This window comes from Haliotis asinina, chromosome 4, assembly GCF_037392515.1.
Source record: "Haliotis asinina isolate JCU_RB_2024 chromosome 4, JCU_Hal_asi_v2, whole genome shotgun sequence".
Lineage (NCBI taxonomy): Eukaryota > Metazoa > Mollusca > Gastropoda > Lepetellida > Haliotidae > Haliotis > Haliotis asinina.
Window position 1 is genome coordinate 51,629,618 of NC_090283.1, and position 24,239 is coordinate 51,653,856.

A 24,239-nucleotide genomic window follows, 5' to 3' on the forward strand; every position below is an offset into this window, starting at 1 on the left:
CTTGTCGATACATTCAAAACCGAAAGAACTTGAAAGAATCAGTGTAAATATGTTTATTAACTGTAGTAATGCACCACAGTCCTGTGAATTTGAAACAAGGTTCATAATTTTTTAAACCTTCATGTCTATGATCCCTCTAATCCCATGATCTAAATTCAGAATGGAGAATGTGCACATGATTTTAAAGTACTCTAGATTACCAACCAATCTAGATTACTCCTAGAAACTAACCAGTCCGATTACAAGACAGGGAAACCAGGCAATCAACATCAAATAATTCAGATCAACAATCAACAGATATCAAAGTAATCACATCCCTGCGGCTTATGATCAACTAATCAAACCTAATCAAGAATTGCCCACTGGCTTCATCATCTCATCACATCAAGCCTCATGTCAACATACTATACATCAACCCTCAACTGTATAAACTCACATCCCTGCCATGTATATATTTCTCGATGTGCATATGATTTGTATCTTTTGCTTGATGATGGTGTTACAATCTGCACCGAAACGTCACATCCCCTGCAAGAAAGAAGTTGTCTATCCATACTATTCATCCTACTCTAGATTAATGGCACAATAGCATGACAGATGAAATGAAACATATAATATAATTAGTGATACTGAGTGGGTATCTATGAGCAATGTGTTTTCAGGCCAGTAAACAAGATGCATCCAGTTTATCGCAAGTCACAAACTAACTCAATTGATTCACTGACTTCAGAAAGTAGGCTTCTCTCACAGCTACCCGACTAATTCGTTTCATTGTTGAAACCACACTCAGCAATATTCCAACTATATGGCGATGGTCTATGAATAATCTATCCTTAACCAGCAATCCAGTGATCAATAGCATGAGCATCGATCAATGCCATTGGGATATGACAATGTGTGTCAAGCAAGTGAGCAAGCCTGACCACTTGATCCCATTAGTCACCTCTTACAAGCAGCATGGGTTACTGAAGACCAAGTCTATAAATAATCAGTCCTTACCAAGCAATCCAGTGATCAATAGCATGAGCATCAATCTACGCAAATGGGATATGATGATATGTGTCAAGTCAGCTAGCCTGACCACCTGATTCCATTAGTCACCTCCTACAAGCAGCATGGGTTACTGAAGACCAAGTCTATAAATAATCAGTCCTTACCAAGCAATCCAGTGATCAATAGCATGAGCATCAATCTACGCAAATGGGATATGATGATATGTGTCAAGTCAGCTAGCCTGACCACCTGATTCCATTAGTCACCTCCTACAAGCAGCATGGGTTACTGAAGACCAAGTCTATAAATAATCAGTCCTTACCAAGCAATCCAGTGATCAATAGCAAGAGCATCAATCTACGCAAAGAGAGCCTGACCACCTGACCCTGACAACACGTATGGGTTACTGAAGATCAAATCATGGGTCCCAAGACCCAAAGGAACATTGACATTGACCAGACACCTGTGGACATTACGATGAGATTCATCGGAGTTTACAGGTGATTAATACTGAATACTGTTTTTGCTAAAGATACAAGTCACAGTTCATGATAGATATAGTAAGTACTAAAGTGTTGATCGTTTAAATAGTATGTCATTCTAGGTCAACAAGGTGTACCAACTCAAACTTATTTGCATGAAATTTGGCATGCTGTCTTTTCAAGTTCTGGCAGCAATGACACAACTGTGTATATCCCACAATCCAGGATACAAGATGCACTGATGGTAAGGGATTATCAGACACAAATTATAATTGTTTGATTTGCACCTTACAAACACTGAAATAAGTATTATGTTGTTTTCATCCACAACACATTACAATAATGCATGTTACATACATCCAGCATAGAGATTAGATACCCTTTCAACAGAATGCATGTAGTCAGTGTCATGTCACTTTCGCTGTCACATTGGAAAGGTTTTTAACTGCTATCAACCAGGGTCTAAATGTAGGAGTACAGTAAGCTGTAGCCCAATAGGAATTTCAGGTACCAAGAGGGCAAGTTGTTAGTGAACACTGTTTTCAACGCTACTCGGGGGGTGGGATAGGGGAGAGAAGAGAAAAAAATCTGTTTACATCAGTACTGCAAGGAGTCTTTAATGCATCAACACACTATAGCTGCCTGGACTAAACACCTGTGTATATATTGTGGGTAGTGAAAAAGTCAAAATAGTTTACTTTAACCATTCGGATATTTAGATCCATAAATAAATTTAGATTAAAATATCTGACAAAAAGATGTATAAATGCAAAGTCCAACAGGAAACAAGCATAAAACTTATTTTCCTTCAGAAGCAAACTGGACTTGACCAACAACTTTATGACCTGAGATGGGCTCCATGTTTAATTCTTTCTTTGGGATCAGTAAGACAGACAAACATTTTAATCATTCTCGACTTGAGCTGAGCTTTTTTATTTTATTCTGTGGAGTTTAGAACAGACTAAAACTTTTGAATGCACAATAGAAGTTTTGGAACAAGACCCATAAAAAACATCTTGAGTGTTATTTTCATATTCCACTTCAGTATGCAATAAAACTGCACAAAGTTAAACTTTATTTCTTGACAAGCGTTAGCTGTGGACAGTACTGACCAAAATAGCCACATAATACACAATATCAAGAGAGACAAGTTCCGAGTTAGTTTCAAATCAGCGTTTGAAAAAGCGCCAGTTGTTATTTCATCGGCCCAGCTGTTCCAAATATCTGCAGGCCCTTATGGCCTTCAGTAAATTATCTGTCTTTTTCTTAACAACTGGAATCTTTCTCTTGTTTTTTTCCTTCATTAACATTCGAGAATCATCCTTGATCCATCATGTTACACAAACTTACATTTCACTTCCTGGTATTTTTAGCGCTTTGCACATGGGAATGCTAACACCAGTCTTTCAGGGATAAAAGCTTCTCTCAGTGCCATAGGGTCTGCTAACGAATTTTGTGTGAAACTGTGTACAGTGAAGTCTTTGACAAAATGAGCCTGCAGATTTCATTCTGGGTATGTAGATATTTGAGTCAGCAGGTTGCAGCAGGCCCTGACGGACAAATGACACATTAAAATTTTGCAAATTGGCCAGTTGGCCAAATTAAAGTATTGCAAACACTGTTTGTCAAATGATTCATAACATCACATGTGGTTTACAATTAGAAATACAATGTAATTATGGACACAAACCAGTGTGCAAATTAGTTTCCACATCTTGCTAGTCAGTGGGGTTAGCTGTACCTGAAAGTTACACAAAAATAATTCACTAGTCCAAAATTGGAATGTAGAAATGTAACCAATATTTAGAAACAGGCAAAATACCATCAAAAACAAATAAGAGATCATGTCATCATTAAGTCGCTAATATGATAAACATTTTCACCAGCCCATAATCTTAAATGATTTAGAAGTGTATTATGGCAAGTCAGGGAGAGTGATATATTTACAAAGGCCAGTTACTGTGAACATTTACTGGCCCGAATTGATTTTTACTAGCCATGGGATAGTGGGCCAGTTGTTATTTAGCACACTGACAGGAACATTTAAAATGATTTTACCATGTTCATAGCTAACAATAGTCCTACGAATGTCATAGCACTACAAATGCTTTGTGGATTTGTTACGTTGGAACGTAAGGTACAGTTAGATGGTATGGTGCTTTATGTCTAGCGTGGGGAATCGGAAATGAAATCAACTATCGATTATCGGAGGTCTTGCAGTGAAAGAATATGTATACATTTTTAATGTAATCACCAATTTTATAGTTTTTTCAACAGTTAAATCTAATTAATGTTTTTTATAAGTAATACTGCCATGGAATAAAATACATGCATGCAAGAATGACACTGGCATTCTGATTAAACAATAAAAATGGTTAAAATTTTTCCATGCGCATAGCTTTACACTTTTGAGCACATGTTTGTTCATGAATATTCATCAAATCTAATGGCTAGTTTTCAAGAGTGTTATACTAAAACAAAAAAATTCTTATAAATCGAAACTGTTTTTCACAATTGATAATTACTTTTAATCCTTCATTCAATCAATTTTCAATTACTTTCAATCATCGGAACACCACTAATTAAGTCTGTGGGTGGAACAGTCAGAGGTAACCAAGACCATGATGACAGCAACTCACCAATCGTGTATTGACAACTGGAAACAGTACAGCTATTGGCGCCCCCGTCAACATATGCATGTGCAGTCGGAACATCGCAGTCACTGCTTTGCTTGGAGGTGCCGCTAACAAAAATATCTGAAAAAATTAGTTGATTTACAAATATCTTTGAGATGAAATATATGTTCTTACAATTGAAAAGACTGAACACTATTTTGGGACAGGTCATTTGTTATCGAGATAGAGGGCTTGGGGCAGGGGAGCATCATGTAATACTGCTGAGTTGCACCTGATGTCTTGGAGGTTATAGACAAGAGATTCTTAATTGAAGGAATTCAGGTCTGAATTCACAGAGGTGAGATGGTGTTTGGGGTTCAGACAAGGATTCTGAAAGCGAGAGTCCCTATTAAAGTGATGCTGCTTGAGCGAGTGGTGGGGCAGTCAAGGTACTGTTGTGGTTTTAGGCATTAATTCTGTCTTGGAATCCATATCAAATGGATCCTGTTTAGAATTCAGCAAAGCACATTTGAAGGTCCAGTATTCTGCCATGGAATCAAAACAATAACCTTACAGGTTAAAGCAGGTTATTCTGAATTGATATCCACATAGGCAAACACGGTAGTGTTAGTAATTTAAGGAAGGGAATGTTTCTGCTTGCAATCCATGAACACAAGCAAGGATTTCTTGGTGATCCAGTCAAAGGATGCTGCCATGAAATAAACACACATGTTCAAGGTTCAATCAAGAAATCCTGTCCTGGTTAGCTTCTTAAGCCCATTCATATGAACCTGAAGTGTGCTTCTCACTATATATTAGGTCATTTCTTGTTTTCCCTGAATAACCGCATTTGAGTTTTTTGTTTTGCAGGGACAGGTTTTATTTTTTGCTAGAAAGACCTCTTCCCAGGTTCTACTTTTCATTAGTAAGATCTTCTCCCAGGTTTTACTTTGTGCAATCATCTTTTCCAAATCTTTATATGAACATCAACATTCAAATGATATGAGAGTGTTTGAAATCAGTTGAAAAATGTCATGCAAGAATAAACTCAAAGTACAAATGTTTTCCCTAGCAAGACTGGAAGTGGAAGTCAGATTTGAAGGCAGACACTCAACCACATGGACACGGGGCTGACAAAGACCTTGTGGCTGAATTATCTATTTAAAGTTACTGTCATTAAATTGATTTTACATGCGCTTCAGTTATTGTTATGTAACCTCAGTAAATGATCATCTACATAGTAATTATACATCACTGACAAGATATATGTTAGAGAAAACACTTCTCGGTTTTCGCAGACAATATAAAACCATCAGGGTCAGGAAAACCTTCCCCCTCCAGTTTCACATTGTCTACCAAAACCTTGGAGGCATGTTTTTTCCTATACTTAATACAATGGCTACGATCGAAGTTAAGAATTCTATGAACTGTTTGAGAATAGTCGAGGATCACCACCAAAATAAAACCGAAAGTAACCTACCTGTATGACTGTTGCAACATGACATGGATTAAACACCCATATAAACTGTCGAGTGGCGAACTTGAATCCAAGTTCAATCCCGAAAGTCAAACACATGATGACTAGAAGTAAACGTTTTCCTATCTGATTGTCACGTATGTCGTCGTAGGAAATCTTTGGTAGAGTGAGGCGTGGGTACGCGAACCACATGACAAACAATGAGAACAGGGTGGCACAAGAACTCTCCACTATCCGTTGTGAGATTCCAAGGAACTCCACGCACTCACGTCCACCATTGCCTGGCAGTGTGTGATCCACTCCTTCGTACATCCATTCCAGTAGCCCCATCCACCCAGAACTATTCCGAAACTTTTCCGAATCCATCGTCATCTCACTTTCCGGTATCAGCTGGTACGTCCTGGATTCATGGATACCTGGAACCAGAGGAATGAAATGTCAGTCATCATGTTACATATCCTCTTCATCGTTCAAAGTTTCAGAGTTCATCATCATCAGCATCGCTATCAAACTAAACAATGCCAAGATGTTCTAAAGTACAAGACGGAGTTAGTGAATTTGGTTTTGCATTGCACTCAGCAATATTCTTGACATCATTGAGTCTGGACGAGACAGACAATCCAGTGATTGACAGCATGAGCATCAATCTGCGCAATCGGGGTCCGATAACATGTCAGCCTAGTCAGCGAGCCTGCCCATCCTATCCTCTTAGTCAACTCTCATGGGGCAAGCATGGGTTGCTAAAGACCTATTCCGACCTTGATCTAGTCCACACAACGAATACCAGTGTACATGACAATCAATATTATTCAACTTCATGTCCTTCAAAGGATGTGTGTATACCATTGAGCAGAATAAGAAAATGAAATGAAGTAGGGAATGCTTTGAATCACACAGGTATGGTAATGCATACACTTCTGAATGTTAGTCTGCTAGTCCAAGACTTGTAACATTTAGAAGGTAGCAGTGAAACGCCCTTCCACATTTAATTCTACTTACTATTACACTACCTGTGCCTGTAGTCTCCCTCAGTGTTCTACAACAAGTACACTAACTCTACCATCAGAACACATATAGGTAGATGTCATACCATCACAACATATTCCTAATGACTAATTACTATGTATGCCACGACATGTGCATATCTACATGGAACATATTTTTTATGCTAATTCCCATTTTAACCCTCACCTGTAGTGCACTGCACATTTACTGCGAGCCAAGGAGAACGAACTGTGCAACTGTGCCACTTCTCATTAATTATTGGTGTTAATATGCATGTATTTATCCACGTTAGGTGACCTTGACCTTCCTAAACAACAAGCCATAATGTCAGGCTAGTCCACTTGGGGATAATATTACAAGTTGTATGCTTCTCTCGAGGAATATACAGTCTGATGTACTGATGTATGCCTCTTTGCAGCTGTGTCACTCTAGGCATTAGGCCCTGGGTCATCAACACAACAGACCACAATATGCACTGCTCACTTTTCACGAAGGGTTTCTTGAATTTTGTTTAATTGTATATATTTGTTGCTCAAGACCACACTCAGCACTCAGTAATCTTCCATATATATATCCAATGAGAACCATCTATACATAACCCAAGCACAAGCACGAGCATAAGCAGCACAAACCCAAGGTGGCTTGCTTCTACTACCTAGCTCAAGGTCAGTCATCTGAAACACAGTAAATGCTAGACTTGCAATATTTTGAAAATATCTGACAAGCAGGTATAGCACTGCATTACTGATTATCTCATGATGTTAGCAAATTTAGAAACACAATACCGAGTCTAATAAAATTCTGTTCAGTCTAGACAGCTCAGCTAATTATAGTTCATTTAGGTTTATTCAAACATTCAGTCACCATGTTTTGTCTGAAAGGTCTAGTTAAGTGAGAGAATGAATGTCAGTCGGTCACTCTAGCCACTAATCCAAAGTCTGAGTCAAGTACAATTCTGTCCAGTCTAGTAAGCCCAGCTAATAATAACACATTTAAGATTACTAGCTCTTCTGAAAACAGACATATCTGTGACAGAAAATTGAAAATTTAGGCAGGGGTCATGGAGGTCTTTAACTGCAGGTTTAAATCGATCTCAAAAACAAAATATAAAATCAGGCAAAAAAAATCTGGAAATCCATGGATCTGTGAAAAATTCCCACGTCTGTTACTTACAGGTCCATTTCTGGATCCTTTGTTGTGATATTGCTAGAATATTGCTAAAACCATACCATACTCACTTTAAAATATCAAATTTGTTTTGCGCTTGAAGAGAATCTTATTCCCTTAGCTAAATTGAATTTGGTCCAACTATTTGGAACAACAAATATCCCTGTCTTGGCAGATCCCATCCTATAACTGTATATATACTGTGCATCATTATCGTATGTCCAGCTACTATGACTGTGAAAGAATCGCTTCCTGTAAATAATAGCTTCCACATTTTTGGTCATCAAATCAGTTGCTTCAATTCAAAGTGACCTTGAAAACAAAGTCAAGGTAACCAAAACTTACTGGTGTCTGCATATTAATCCCCCATTGTAAGCTGTCATCAAATTTGAAGATACTGAGTACAAGAATCTGAAAAGTGACCAAAATGTAGTGGTGACCTTGAAAATAGAGTCAGGGCCACCAAACTGACTGGTGTCTGCATAATCCCCCATACACAAACTATACTTAATTTGCACGCAACATATTTCTTACATGAAACCATATCGCTATCAGGTTATCACAGAACTACAGTCAAGTCTCGTTAATCTGAGATATCATCCACTGAACAGCATATTGTCAGATTAACAAGGGTGTCAGACTAAATAAATGAGACTAAATTATGTCTATTCAGTTTGTTACCAACAAAAGCATCGGATACAGCTGATTGTCAGATAAACTGATGTCGGATGAACAAGACTGGACTGTACATCAACAAAATGGATACAATTTCTACAACCCATGAAAGTTTTAAGAGGCGACTGATTGGATTGTTAGGCCCGCTGACTTGGTTGTCACATGCTATAATATTCACGTTGTATAGATCAATGCTCATGATGTTGATCATAGGATTGTCTGGTCCCAACTCGACTGGCACCATAAAGCTGGAATATTACTGGCAAAATCCAAACGTTTTCTAAACAATGATTCCCTTTGTCTGTCTGTACAGAGCATAATAAACACTTGTCTAGACAAGAGGCTTAACTGAATCTACCTGCACTGATTACTTCTAGCACTAACCTTTGGAAACATATTACCTAATGTACTGCATGACCACATCCTGAATAGAGAACTATTTCCAAAGGGGAGACAGATGTTGTGACAAATGTTTTAACAGCTGCTGAACAATTTTAGGTGAAATGTATTATATTTTAGAATTATCATGAAAAGTGTCTAAAGTGAACACATTTTTTACTGTACAGGTATTTTTTAAACATTCCTGAAAGTGAAATCATAAGGCGTTATATAAAACAGACATTTTAGAAATGATGCTTGACATCTTCAATCCATAGTAGTGAATTTTGGTAGGACCATGATTTTGCTAGTCGGTGTTATCACGGAAGAAATACCAGGCCACCCGGTCCAATTAGTCGCTTCTTACAAGCACCAGGGTACCGCTACTAGGAAGTTCAAGATCATGTGACCATAACTGTGTAAAAATGTTTTCTCTGACCTTCTTAGCAGCTCTAAACAACAAAATCCAAACTTCAAAAAATAACCTTGTGACTGTTTTGATGGGTTGGTAAGGAAGTTTCAACCTTTAGAAAGAAAAATCTCCAGTCATGACTTTATCAAGTCATTTCCTGAAAGTGAAGGTTGTCCTAAGTGAGTGTGAACCTTTAGGCACGTGACAACTTACTGTGAGTCTCGCTGCTAATCATGTTTCTCAAATAATCAGGAAGTGTAGATCCGTTAACTTGGACCTTGTGTCACAAGCAATGTACTGTGTTAATGATGACTTGTTTGAACGGGTTGTGTTGCTACCAGTGAACAAATCACCAATAATAAGCTACTTATTCAGAGTTGAAAAAGCTCCCTGCCAGTAACCACTGCTGGATATAGGGAGTGGTTGAACACATTCATACAAATCCTCAAAACTTAAAGAAAACCAATCTGAGTCACTTGCTTAATTATCAGAGACTGATGTTTCAAAGGCATGCTAAAAATATACTGAACAAAAGATAAAGCTCATTTTTAGAGAAATGAATAAATAAAGTTCGGATGGAATCTATATGCTTTGTAAAAAGTGATCTTATATTCATTGCAATAAATTTTATTTAATTCCCCCATTAACCTAACCCAATCCATTGTGTGTTGAACATAAATGGACATTCAGTAACAAAGAGAACATTTAAAAACAAAAAAACCCAGATGTTTAGTAACAAAAAGAACATTTAAAAACTAAAAAACCCAGATGTTTAGTAACAAAGAGAACATTCAAAGACAAACAGATCTTCCGTAACTAACAAACAGAACATTTAAAGACAATTTACAGATGTTCAGTAACAAACAGAACATTTAAAACAAACAGATGTTTAGTAACAAACAGAACATTCAAAGTCAAACAGATGTTCAGTAACAGAGCATTTACAGTGATCACGGTAGGTTTTGTATGAGTGCATGCAGAAATAAAATTTTAAATATGTAGTCCAAATCTTTTGTGTGAGAAATTTTCAGTACAATCCTGAATAATGTTAAAATTTATTGTATGTCTATATCTTGCGGTTTTTAGGTACTTTTTAAAATTAGATCAGAATCTATGCATCCAAAACATGCACACAAAATATTTTGTGTGTGGTTTTATTATATATTTTATTGCGTAAAAAAAAGTGTTTCTGCTTTAACACGAACACTGATTTAAGGATAAACCAATGTTCAGTAACAAACTGAACATTTAAGGAGAAACAGATCTTCAGTAACAAACTAAACATTTAAGGACTAACAGATCTTCAGTAACAAACTGAACATTTAAGGACTAACAGAACATTTAAAGACAAACAGAACACTCAGAATCAAACAGATCTTCAGTAACAAACTGAACATTTAAGGAGTAACAGATCTTCAGTAACAAACTGAACATTTAAGGACTAACAGAACATTTAAAGACAAACAGAACACTCAGAATCAAACAGATCTTCAGTAACAAACTGAACATTTAAGGACTAACAGAACATTTAAAGACAAACAGAACACTCAGAATCAAACAGATCTTCAGTAACAAAATGAACATTTAAAAACAAACAAGTCATTGTCAGGATCTACCTAAATGCATACTATTCAATAATTGGCAAAACCAAACCGATAATTGGACAGATTATGTTGTTGATAATTAGCAATCCATTGAAAGCTTCAGTCCACAAAATCAATACAGCCTTACAGTTTGGTTGACTGTGTAAATCTGTTGGAATGCTGATAACCAGCAAGCAAGATGTTAGGCTTAGTCTGGCCTCAGATAGCAAATGAGAAAATATCTCACATTCATTCACATTTTAAGCTTACTGAGACCCTACTAATATCAATGCAATTTTTCACAATAAGAAAACAATAATTGTCATAATTGGGATAACACTTTCTCATTAGTACAGATTCTTGTACTTTTGTTGGGTTGAGTCCCATCCAGGATTCAAACCCACACCCCCAAGAGCTAGGCACCTGTGCCTCCTTTAAGAAAGCAGTAAGGTGATCATAAGTCACTAAGGTAAACTTAGTGCAGTGTTAAAGAATGGGAGTTAAGGTTAAGTTTGGTAAAGGTTGCTCTGTAAAAGAAGGTCCAGATCACCAGCACAAAAAGAACACAAGCACAAAAATGTTGTAGGTTTAATATCTGTTGCAATCTCTAGAATATCAACAGGTTTTCCATCAAAATATACTTTCATTCAAAAGTTTAGACTCAAGAGTGTAAATATGGTCGAGTTGCTTCCAGCAACTGTTCATAACTACATTTTGCAAAGTATTCCACACTGTTTAAAGGTACAGTTTACACATTGCAAAACAAAAAATTCAGAATATTTAAATGATTATTGTTATAAGTTCAATAAATAATGAAACTCAGTGAAAATTGGCCAATTCTTAACAGAACTTTACACCAAAAAATAAAATAACACTCATGCAATTCATTTACATAAGGTTTGCAGTTAGTTCCACAAAGTCATTGAAAAAGTTCATCTTTGATGTAATCATGTATATATGTAACATATAGAGAGAGTTTAAAGTCTGTCTAAACTTTTGATGGGTAGTACAGTGGACAGCCACCGTATGGGCAAGTGACTTTAAAAGAGTAACCTTGTCCTGACTAATTTTCCAATTGCCCTGAAATTTTTTACATAATCATGATGACATTATGAAAGAATAAATCAACATGATATTCGATGTGAATGTTTACTGGACTATTTATTGAAAAGTGATAAATAACCAGGAAAGATAGCCCTACCTTATTATCATTGTGAAATTTAACAGCTACGTTTGGAACGGATGTGAAATCAAACAGTAAGCGGAAATTATCTAGCAGCCCATGGACTAGTAAGATACCATTATCTGATTGCCCGAGATGAATACCGACATGTCCCGGAAGTCAGGCGATGGAATTTTTTAACCCCTGCTACATGGGTTCAAGATGCCTCTTATGACAAAACCAACTTAAGGCATATTAAGATGAATGCCTAAGTAAAGATGCTGTTTAAAGTATTCATTTTTACTAGGGCTGCGCAATACAACCAGTTTACCGGTATTTACCAGTTCAGACATGAAAACAATACATATTGCGATCCGCTGATAAAAAAACAGTATTGTTTTCATTTTGACATGCATTCACAAACCTCCTTAACACTCATAAATCTTCTGATGTTTAAGTTTTTCACACAGTGGTGATAATGGTGATAATGGTGATGCTTGTTGTGATAAATGATGGGTGTTTGTGGGAATTGTGAGGAGGTGGTGGCGTTGATTGACGTTGATGACGATGATTTTTGTAGTGGTGTGGTGATGAAGATGTTTCTTATATTTATGCAGTATCAATAGTAACCTTCCAAATTTTAATGGACCATTTTTCATTCTAATGTGCAAAATGGCCCATGGCCGCTGCCTTTCCCAGTCCCTTTTAAATTTCGATAATGGTGGGACTGATCATAGTGAACATTACACTAGCTGGATTGTTAATTTCAGTTTAATATTGTGATTTTATTTTTTGTTCAAGTGTTTCACAACGTTTTGGATAAAAATATTTTGAATGCTTACTCTTAAATGACCACTGATGTCTTGTATGTCCTGACCAGGTAAACCTGCTGTCTAAAATGTCAGGGCGTTTTTGAGAGTAGAGAAACTAGTTCAATCAAGTAGCCACTGTGTTGATGTTCAGTTGTTCCATTCCTTGTTTCATTTCAGCCAAATAGTATTCACATTTCTATTTTGTCATGATTCAAGATAAAAAGTATTTATTACAGCTTAATCAAGCACAGTGATTTTGTTGTGTTTTTGCATTATAAATCAAGCATCAACTTGATTATTAAAAGTAGTTTATATATCGCACTGCAATATATAGCAATATGAAAATTTTCCGCAATACCCAGCCCCATTTTTTTTACAGAATTTGTGTCTTCTAATCATGGCTATATGAAGACCTGTTCAATTTTCAGGAAATTTATATGACAGTGTAGTCTAATTTTTCTTAAAATTACACTAACTTCAATACAAACTGTTGTTTCAAAAGCAAAGATTACAAACCAAGAACTTGGCTGCATATTGCTTACTGCTAGTTGTATGTGTGGCTGATTACCATTTGACCTGCAGTGGCAAATAACCCACAATGTTTGTTTGGGTTTTTTTCAAACAGTTTCTGCCAATCCCATTTTAATCAATTCTCATAGATCCTAAGGAGAAATAGCTGATAAATCTCTTTTCACTATGTTCAAGGCATGTAAAGATAAGAGGCATGTTTCCTTTTCCTAACACTGATATCTGCTCCACTCTTAACATTTGAACCTGTTAACATTCCACTATTAAGTATGTCCGCTTGCATTATGTCTTACGGATACACTAATACTGGGGTGGGTTGGGGTGGGTTGAGGTGGGTTGGGTTGAGGTGAGGTTAGGTGAGGTTAGGTGAGGTTAGGTGAGGTGAGGTGAGGTGAGGTGAGGTGAGGTGAGGTGAGGTGAGGTGAGGTGAGGTGAGGTGAGGTGAGGTGAAAACTGCACAACTCAAATTGGAAGTCAGATTTTTTTTGTGGAATAGTTGGTTCAAAATATCCTTTCATGCAGGTGGTTAAAAATAAAATATGTGGGGGTTGGGGTGGGGGGTGAACTGGATTATGCACATTGCACTTAAGAATATTTCACTCATATGACATGAATGTGTGGCTGCTTGTACTAGCCCAGCCTAGCTGGTTTTATAGCGCTAGCCCACTGAGATACCATGCTGCAAAATGAAGGATGAGTATCAGAACACTCAGAAAGAGTGTCATTGTTGTACCCATTAATGCTCAGAGCGCCAGACAGGGACAGGGACCAATAAGTATCCATATTTTAACATCTTTTTGGTACGGCGCAGCCAAGGAAAAATAGTCTTCAATACATGAGCAAGTGAAAAAGAAAAGCAAATCTACAAAGTCATAAGTAAGTCTATAAAGACATGCAGTCTACAGGGCAAAGTAGCCTAGTGGTTAAAACATTCACTTGGTATGCTGAAAACCATTTCTGATGTCCACCCTCAAACCCCTAATATTGCTGGAATATTGCTAAGAGCAATGTGCAACCTCACTCACTCACTCACAAATACATAGCTATTCTAGCCTATAAAATCAGGACAAAAGTCCACAATCTTGAGCAAGTTACACATCATAAACAAATCTACAATGAGTAAGCGTGTTTAGTTTTATGCTGCTTTCAGCAAAATTCCAGCAATATCACAGCGGGCAACACAAGACTGGGCTTCAAATATTTTGTAGTCATGTGGGGAATCGAACACAGGCTAACCCACTGCCGCACAAATCTACAGTTTTGAGCATGTCAAGGTCTTTAATGACAACAGCAAGGCTCCATACACATATGTAAGTCAACACAGTATTAAGCAAGTCTATATTGCCTTGAGCAAATCTACAAAGTGATAATTAAGTTTCTGAGACTATGAGAAAGCCATGTCTCCATTATAAAGTCTGCATATACATGAACAAATCATCACACAAATCAGTAGTCCACAAACAAATGAGCCATTCAGTCTAAATCACACTGGCAAAACCATCCAAATTAAGTTGTACATTAAAAGTACCCATTATAAGAAATTACGCCAAATATTTTACACTGACCTGGTTCATAACAACCTGTATGTACATCTACAAGCTGCAATAAACGCCATCTGAGAATACAGCACTGATATATGGGCTAGACTGTTTACACAACAAACACAATAAACAACCCCATATCCCACACTGATATCTGCATCAAATTATAGGTCAGGCAAAGAAGTCGCATCAGAATCAGATTGCTGGGAATTCACTCTAGTTGTCCTCAAATGAGATCAAATGGCACCCACGTAAAACTGATCATTATCAGGATGCACACTTGTACATGAATGCAAAATCAATGATCATATTGATCATATCTGTCTCCTTGGGAGATATTAGTAATCACAACATAATTATTTTATTGCTACGGCAGTTTACTTTTGAGCTGATTGATTCATGCAACAATGACTTACCTTCAGTTTCAGCAACTAAATTCTTTAATTATCCTTTAGAGCATCGAGGACATGTACCAACAGGCTTAAAGCCTATTTAATATTCATTCTCATGCAACAATGCAGCATAGAGAGTGAGTACTGACACATTTAAAGTCTGTTTAATAATCACTTCCTGGACAATTATTTCTACCTCAATGGGAAACAGGTACATTTGATCATATTCAACATCTAAAGCAGCATTTCGAGCAAATTAAATCTAATTGAACTGTTGGATATTTGTCTAGGAGCCTAGACAGGAGTTAGATTTATTTTTTCAGTACATTTCCTCTGCATGTCTGGTAGAGGGTTATACAACGTTATAAACTATGCTTAGGAGACAAACTGACTATACACTTAAGTGTTGCATGCATTCAAAATATTGCAACTGGGTTGTTTTTTCCATGTGTGACCCAGGAAAAATATCACAAAATGTTTGAAATGCATATTCCAGTACTGTTACCATGGTTATATCATGCAAACTGTAATGACCATTTTCAGTTTTAATGACAAGACCTTATAAAGATTACTTACAGATAGGTTAAGAATTTAACAGACGCGTACTAAAGCAGGGCACAAAATGTGAGACTGCTGTTAGTTTTACTGTTTAGACTGTTTAGTTTTACACCACTTTTAGGAAGGTTTCAGCAACATTATGGCAGGGGACACCTCACCTCACCTCACCTCATCAACCTCACCTCACCACAGAACCTCACCTCACCTCATCAACCTCACCTCACCTCATCAACCTCACCTCACCTCATCAACCTCACCTCACCTCACATTACCACCTCACATTACCACCTCACCTCACCACACCTCATCAACCTCATCTCACCTCACCACACCTCATCAACCTCACCTCATCAACCTCACCTCAGTGTTATTGTATTAGTAAGACATAATGCAAGCGGACATACTTAATAGTGGTATGTTAAAAAGTTAATAGTGGAGCTAATATCAATGTTAGGAAAAGGAAACATGCCTCTTATCTTTGGCATGACAAGCAAATGGCTTAACCACAAGGCTACCCTACTACTGCACTAAATGTGACACATGCATTAAGACAATTTGTATATACAGTGATAAAAATTAACCTTATTTGAATAAAAACGTACTGGCTCAAGCTGTTTTCTACTGACTAAGTTAAAACAAATGCTGCAGTAAAATATTCATTTCATATTTACCAGCTGCAGTGGGGCAAACACATTTCAGTGATTATGGTGATGCTTTTAATCAGTTATCAGAAGAGAGGATAGGGACAGACATCTTTCCATCTTTATAATCAGCAGTGAGACAAACCTTTGTCGTGCAGTGGGCAACCAGTAACATGGTTCTAATTCGCCCAGACAAACTTCTACTCGCCTCTGGGACAGTGTTAATTTCTATCACTGCATATAGTGAGTGAGTATGTTTTATTGCAGCATTTAGCAATATTCCAGCAAAATGATGGTGAGGGACATGGTGGAGAATCAAAGTTCAAACCTGGGTCTTAGGTGTAATGAGCAAATGCTTTAACCACTCGGATCCCCAACAGCTCCACAAATGTACACCAGTTGATCATATGAGGGGCACAAATTTATCAAGCATGTGCAATTAGTGCAGAAGAATATCCCTATCATCAATTCAAAAAATCTTGGTCTTCCAAGATTTTTTTTTCACAAAAAAATATCTGAAATCCAACACAACCATGCAGCAGCAGATGACAAACATACACTGAAATATTTCTACTGTAATGAAAAAAAAAAGGTGGCTATTTGCTTCAAACATATAAACATCCTGTATTTGTCTAATCATTAACTGTTGAAATCTCTAATCATCTGTCATTCAGAGAACAAACCCTTAGTGGACAGGAACCTGCATGCCTGTTTGTAACTGCCAACAGAGTTTCAATAACAATGAGCCAGCTAGCTAATCATCAACAATATTGAAAATATGCAATGCAGTGAACTTCTTCCTGATAATTATTGCTGATTCCTGAGGAGTATCAAGCCTTGCTTGACCCTGTACACGTTAGACCAGACATCTTAATTCTGCTTTTCACAATCTCAGTGCATGATAAGAGTGCCCATAACTTCCTGGTCCATCATGCCTGTCTGGTGACCAATCTGTGCCAGGGAACACATTGCAAATGTTTGCTATCAAAATAGGACTTTTCTTGGGCTGAATGGTAGCATGGTTATATGTGGAGCAGAAATCTTGTTTGTGTAACTTGTTCACTGGTCAGGTGGGGGGACATGGGTTGATGCATGTTTACAATCCCTGAGCTCTCTATACCTATATACAATGCCAGAGCTTTCTATGTGTGTGTTTACATTCCCTGAGCTCTCTATACCTATATACAATGCCAGAGCTTTCTATGTGTGTTTACATTGCCTGAGCTCTCTATACCTATATACAATGCCAGAGCTTTCTATGTGTGTGTTTACATTCCCTGAGCTCTCTATACCTATATACAATGCCAGAGCTTTCTATGTGTGTGTTTACATTTCCTCAGCTCATACAATGCCAGAGCTTTCTATGTGTGTGTTTACATTCCCTGAGCTCTCTATGTGTGTTTACATTCTCTGAGCCCTGTATCTGTGTGTCTACATTCCCTCAACCTTCTATGTGTGTGTGTACGTTCTCTGAGCCCTCTATGTGTTTTTATGTTCTCTGAGCCCTCTGTGTGTGTTTACCTTACCTGAGCCTTCTATGTGTGTGTTTATGTTCTCTGAGCACTCTATGTGGGTTTACATTTCCTGAGCCCTCAATGTCTGTGTTTACATTCCCTGAGTCCTCTATGTGTGTGTGTAACTTACCTGAGCCTTCTATGTATGTGGTTATGTTCTCTGAGTCTTCTATGTGTGTTTACATTCCCTGAGCATTCTCTGTGTGTCTTTTCACTCAGCCCAAAGAAATATATACGTACCTGTCCTGTGGACACCTAGTATACTAATGCTTAGACTCTGTATGTACATAAGTTTGACAGAAACAAATAATTCCTTTGATTATGAAGAAGCTCGGATAAATTGGAACCTGAGGATATCTTATAAGACTTGCTTCATTTAGGACTTTAGCTGTGTTACAATCCCATAGTTAGTCACAAGCAGCTCCAATCTGTTTCAAAACACAACTGAGAATAGATTTATAAAAGGACAAAGTGCGATCTAGATCGCTTCAGGTATATGGTCCCTCCTAAATTTTCATTACACATTTTTAAATGAAATAACATTATTCATACTAAAAATAATGAATACCTATCATAAAACAACAATACATTGTGTGTTCTGCAAAATTTAGTATAATTTCCTCTTGCTCTGCATATATGCCCAGTCATATTAAATTATGGAATTTAAACTCAGGAATTAGCAACTGAACCTTAGGGTTGCAACAGTGGAAATATTAATGATCAGTTTCCTGTACATATCGTGATTATTACGAATTGCAAAAGCCAACAAAAATGCAGAGTATTATGATATGAAACAAGCACTGTCACCAAGGTCACAAAATCCCCCACCACATATTATCAAATCAAACTTAAAAAGAAATGAAAGTGAAAGTTGTAGTTTAAGATGAAGCAAAATGTCAACAGAAACATAATTCTCAAACTATCGTGATAACTTGCACTGTAGTTGTTCAAACACAAAAATATCTTAGACCTTGACCAGTGTATGAAACTCCTAAAAACCAGTCACCATGACCTTGAAACTTAACTGAAGGCCACCAAAATCAACTGGGCCCTGCACCTTTTCAGACTTAACAAAAATGAAAAAAACAATTGAGGATACCATCTTCATGTGAAAACAAAGCCACATGAAAAACCTCAATCAATAAATCGTGCACGTATCACAACACAAGAATGCATATTGAAATAAATAGCAATACCTATCAGACTAAAACAAGATGAATCTTCCACCACTTCTTCCACCACTATGAAAGGCTAGAATAGTTTGAATGTTAAACAGAAGCCCTCCAATAGATTTCAACCAAAATATTTTTCCTGCAGTATTTACTTTATACTGATTATGATTGTTGGTAGATGTGTACAGAACTGACCATTCCTGAAACGATATATGTACACATTCTTTTTGAGGTAGTCATCCCTTCCACCCAGCCTTTTCTGCAATGCTAAAGCTTTAAATGAATCAAGTTCTCAATTTTGCATCTCACTAGTGGTCATTAGTTTATAAGGGATTATTTCGTTCTATCAAAATGATAGACATGTATATATATATATTCTGTGACATTTTATGTAATAAAGGCATACACCACATGACTTTGACACATGAACAAAATAAATACTGACAGAAACAAATAAAGGATCCAATGAAAAATTCAAGCATTCCATCCATACTATCCAGTTTTCTTTTGGTGATGAAAACTGGAAAACAATAAAGGACTACTTGAACTTTCCTGTGATCCTTTATTTGTCTCTGTCAGTATACAGACATAACCTTCCACTATCACATGAACATAAGCTTTCCATTATTTTGATTGGGACTTTATTTCAAGTTGGATATGCAAGACACATAATGTTAGAATATAAAATTTCAGTTTAGTGTCTGACTGTGACCAATAGTAGAGTTGAGAAGTAAATCATTCAGACATACCAATGAATAAGCAGATTATCCTCCTACTTTCTGAAAGGACCTGTTGTCCTGCATCCATGGTAAATGTCATAAACTCTGTCTAATTTACTTTTCAGAAGAATTGGGGCCTTGGACCATGATTAATCAAAATAGTGGGACATTTGCCATTGTAGGTGGGTCATAAGGAAAGACAAGGAAGACAATGCATTCACTCTACAAATGTAATGAAAAAGCTGTTCAGTTATATCAATTAAAGTGTTAATTTGAATTGAATTGCTGAATTTTCTTCACCATGAATCATATTTTTCACTGCCATTTTCATTTGTCCCTTCACTGATTCAGCATGGAGAGCAAGTTTATGGTGAGCACTATCAGCATGTCTCTTGAGCATTGAAGTACAGAAATTATAAGTTCCATCAGTAATTTTTCAGACAAAGTGCACAAGTTATTTTGTTTCTATACTCATTATTGGGAACGCATGGATACAAACCTTGCCATTTCGTTTGGAATGAACGCGTTGATGTTTTGCTCTTAGTTTCAACAACGGTCGGCGTATCATTGGTTTTTTATAGTTTCGTATGAATTATTAAATTAGAGCCGACATCACTTGACTTCGCAACGGTCTTGGCATTTCCTCTATAAGTTTTTGTTCTTTTTGTTTCGAAAAACTCAACAGCAAACGACTTTTCAGCTACATTTTATTTCGATAACTGCATACACTCTTTTCAACTTCAGTTACCGCCCTTTGATATAGACCTGGGAAGTACACAGGTTGGGGACTTAACTCTTAATGCATAACGAAACAGCATGACTTGAATAAGCAACGTATCATAAGCTCCATGCTTTGATTTAGGCATGGCTTTAAATGTGGGGAAATCGTGTACAGCACTGCGGGGATTATGAATGACAATTATCGTCTGGAATTGAGAAAATATGTTGTAAACGTTAAGGAGTTTGGAGAGGTGTGTTTTCACATGATTGATATGAGTCAAGTTATTTTTTACTGCACCAATCAGACCCGCCAGGTTAAGGAATAGTGCGTCATTTTTAACTATCATCCACCAATGGTGCAAGGGCTCAGTCTAAATTAGACTGAATAAATACGATTTCAACATGTGAATATATACATATTTTTAAACATTTCTGTCAAAACGTTTTTAAACCCCCCCCCAAAAAACATGTTTTGAGAATTCTACTGCCCATTGTAAAAGTAGGGTTGATAAAACAACAAGTATATAGTTTCGTCTATATTCCCTGTATGAGCGTCAGATTATCAAAAAGGAAAATAAAATTAAAACTGTTAGTGTCCCATATTATATCTTACCATTTTAACCTACTTCCATCTAGATGCTGCTTTCGATTACATTCCCTTTAAACAAACAGAGCTAAATGGTCCTTCGTATCATCCAGCATTTGTGTTATCAATACAACATGTTTTATAAGAGTCATCATGCATTCGATAACTACTGACTCAGCCTCACTACCTATGTGTTTTGAAACTGCAAATAATCTTAGACTTATTTTCATATCTGCTCATAATGAAGCTATTGAAGTTCGTAGAGCCAGTAGAGAGTGAAATTATCACTCTACGATAAATAGCCCAATAAACATTAGCATCACACATTGTGTCATAAATTCAGGGCAAGTGGAAAATTAGTCAGGACAAGTTACTTTCTTGAAGTCACTTGCCCTGTGGCAAGTGGCTCTTCAAAATATTTTTTAACCCCTGCTATCTTATCCCAGCCTATCAACTTACATAGGATCAGACATTAATGTCTATTTCGATGCCTAGCACTCTAGTTAACCGCTAAACATCTGATCATTGCCATGGTTCTCTGAATCTTGATGTGTATTACTGGGTTAACAGTGGCAAACCATCCCATTCACAAACTTTACCCCTGTGAGGAATCAAACCTGGTCTTCAACATGACAAGTTAACACTGTAACGAATAGGCTGAGACAGAAATAAAAATGAACTTACAACATGTACCAGAAGCAAGGAAACAAAGAAACAGCAGCTGCCACAACGATGGAACGGCCGTAACGACAAACGTTTCACTCCCTCTGCATCTGCAGGATATAGATAGTTACAGCCTACTCAATAAACCAATGGTATCTGCATGTAATGTGACAGCCTTCACCACTGAGACTCTGCCATGCAGTAGTCAATCAATACCTCCTATGGTAATGAAGCTCCATATTTAATCCAATCACACAAAATAGGTGGAACTGACTACAACAGTAGAATTACACAATATGGTGTCTCGCCTTACAAAACAATCAACACTGAGAGAAATAGGGCATTGAGTGAGTGTAGTTCTACGCCGCCTTTAGCAATATATTTCTACAATATCATGGAGGGGAACGCCAAAAACAGGCTTCAATCATTTTACAGTTTGTACCCATGTACATGTGTACATAGTGTTGAATCAAACCCGAATCATCAGTGTGATGATCAAACACTTTAACCACTAGGCTACCCCACCAAAGACTAAATATCTGATTTGTTGTGATGTTGCTGCAAGTTTATAATTCCACTAGATGGATTTCAGTTCTTTACAAATAGTAATGCCAAGTGAACTATATGCTTTAAATATTACTTTTAATAGGGTATTTTCGCTTATTTCACTTCTCTCTTATCAATGACATATCCACAGGATAACTGGAAAGACAAGATTTCAGCTCTTCATGATATTTTTCATCTAGTTTAGTTGTAAACTGCACTCAACAATATACCAGCTTTATATATGTCGATCAGCAGACTGTAAATAAACCAGTGATGAAGAGCATGAGCATTGATCTCTGCAACTGGGAACAGATGGCGTGTCATCAGTGAGACAGACCACCCAACCCCTTTTGACAAGCATGGATCTTCACGGAAAACTTTCACTTTTAACTCTTCTAACATTGTATTCATATTTTCTGTTAAATATGTACATTTGAGACTGTTGAGGATAGCTATTGGCTCATCAGCCAAATGCCAGATGATTGTGAATAGGACCAGTAATATATTTAAAAATCTATTCCGCCTCAGGCTAAAATTTCAGATAATTTGTTCTTTATTGAATGCACATGAATATGATGAAGTCAATCATTAAGGTGTTACAAGTCCATCCACAGAAGTTTCTTGATGTTTATTACCTCTTCACACACAAAAGATCGCTATATACAAAATGTTTACCGAGTTGTGCAACAAGTTAAGAGCCATTACAAGACAAGCGTAACGTTTAACATCTTCAATTACCAAACGTTATACCAATTCAGACCAATGTGTATTTTCATACTGATATTTTCACCCAGTGAAGTATGATGTGGGTTAGAAACATTTTTACCTAACTAGCTATACTTTGTGGAAAGTGACTTTTCAAAATAAATTCATATACTAAACTCTGCTGATCTGGAGGACTACTGACTGCGTTCAGGACAGGGTTGGAAGAAATCAATATTTGCAAATATATGATTCAATTGAGGATATTGATAAACAATGACCTTATTACAATGAAATGCCAGTAAAATACTACTTTAAGGAACAGAGGTCAACACAACCATTATCTATTCAATTTCCTAAACAATAATTCTAAAATTGCTAAAACAACGAAAATGTTAGGGACACAGTTACAGCATCTCTCTGCTCTGTTTCAGACATCATTTGTATGACTGACTGACTGACTGACTGACTGACTGACTGACTGACTGACGGACGGACGGACGGACGGACTGACTGACTGACTGACGGATTGACTGACTGACTGAGTGTGTTTGGTTTTAAGCTCTTTTAAGCAAAATACCAGCAATATTACAGCTCGGAACACCAAAAATAGTCTCCACACATACCCATGTGGGAATTTGAACCAGGGTCTTCGCTCTAACCACTAAGCTACCCCACCACCCCCATTTACCCCACCGCCAACATTTGTATGAAATACCACATGCTGTCTGTATTCCAATATAGCTTTGATAAATGATTGGCATACAAACAGCATTGTATTGAAGTACAATGTCACGTCATGGATTGTCAGAGTAATATTGATCAGAATAGCATATTGCCAGGGAGACAAAAATAAATCTCTTAGCTGTCCTCATGTATGAAACTTCTGAAGATCCGGGTTAGAATTGATCTTCAGTAACCCATGCTTGTCATACAAGCCGGCTGACAGGATCGGGTGGTCAGGCTCACTGACTTCATTGACACATGTCATCGTATTCCAATTTCGTGGATCGCTTTTCATGTTGTTCACAGAGTTGTCTGATCTGGCTGGGACTATTTACAGATCTGCAATATAGCTAGAATATTGCTGAGTGCTGCGTATAACAAAACTCACTCAATCCTTACATGAGAATTAAATACAAGCACCGGTAATGGCGTGCTAACTTTTCCCACTTGCCTATGGGGCATACCCGACA

The 24,239-nt window shown here is 37.1% G+C and overlaps 1 protein-coding gene across 2 annotated transcripts in view; it reads right to left on the bottom strand.

Moving 5' to 3' along the window:
• Positions 1-24,239, bottom strand: part of LOC137281652 (transmembrane protein 164-like) — a 72,772-nt gene that overhangs the window by 19,715 nt on the left and 28,818 nt on the right. For both annotated transcript variants that reach the window (XM_067813036.1, XM_067813035.1), the window contains exons 2-3: positions 5,571-5,983; positions 4,115-4,231 (exon numbers count right to left, since the gene is read on the bottom strand). In XM_067813036.1, coding sequence (XP_067669137.1) covers positions 4,115-4,231; positions 5,571-5,939 — 486 coding nt within the window. In that variant the 5' untranslated portion in view covers positions 5,940-5,983. The remainder of the gene's footprint in view (positions 1-4,114; positions 4,232-5,570; positions 5,984-24,239) is intronic.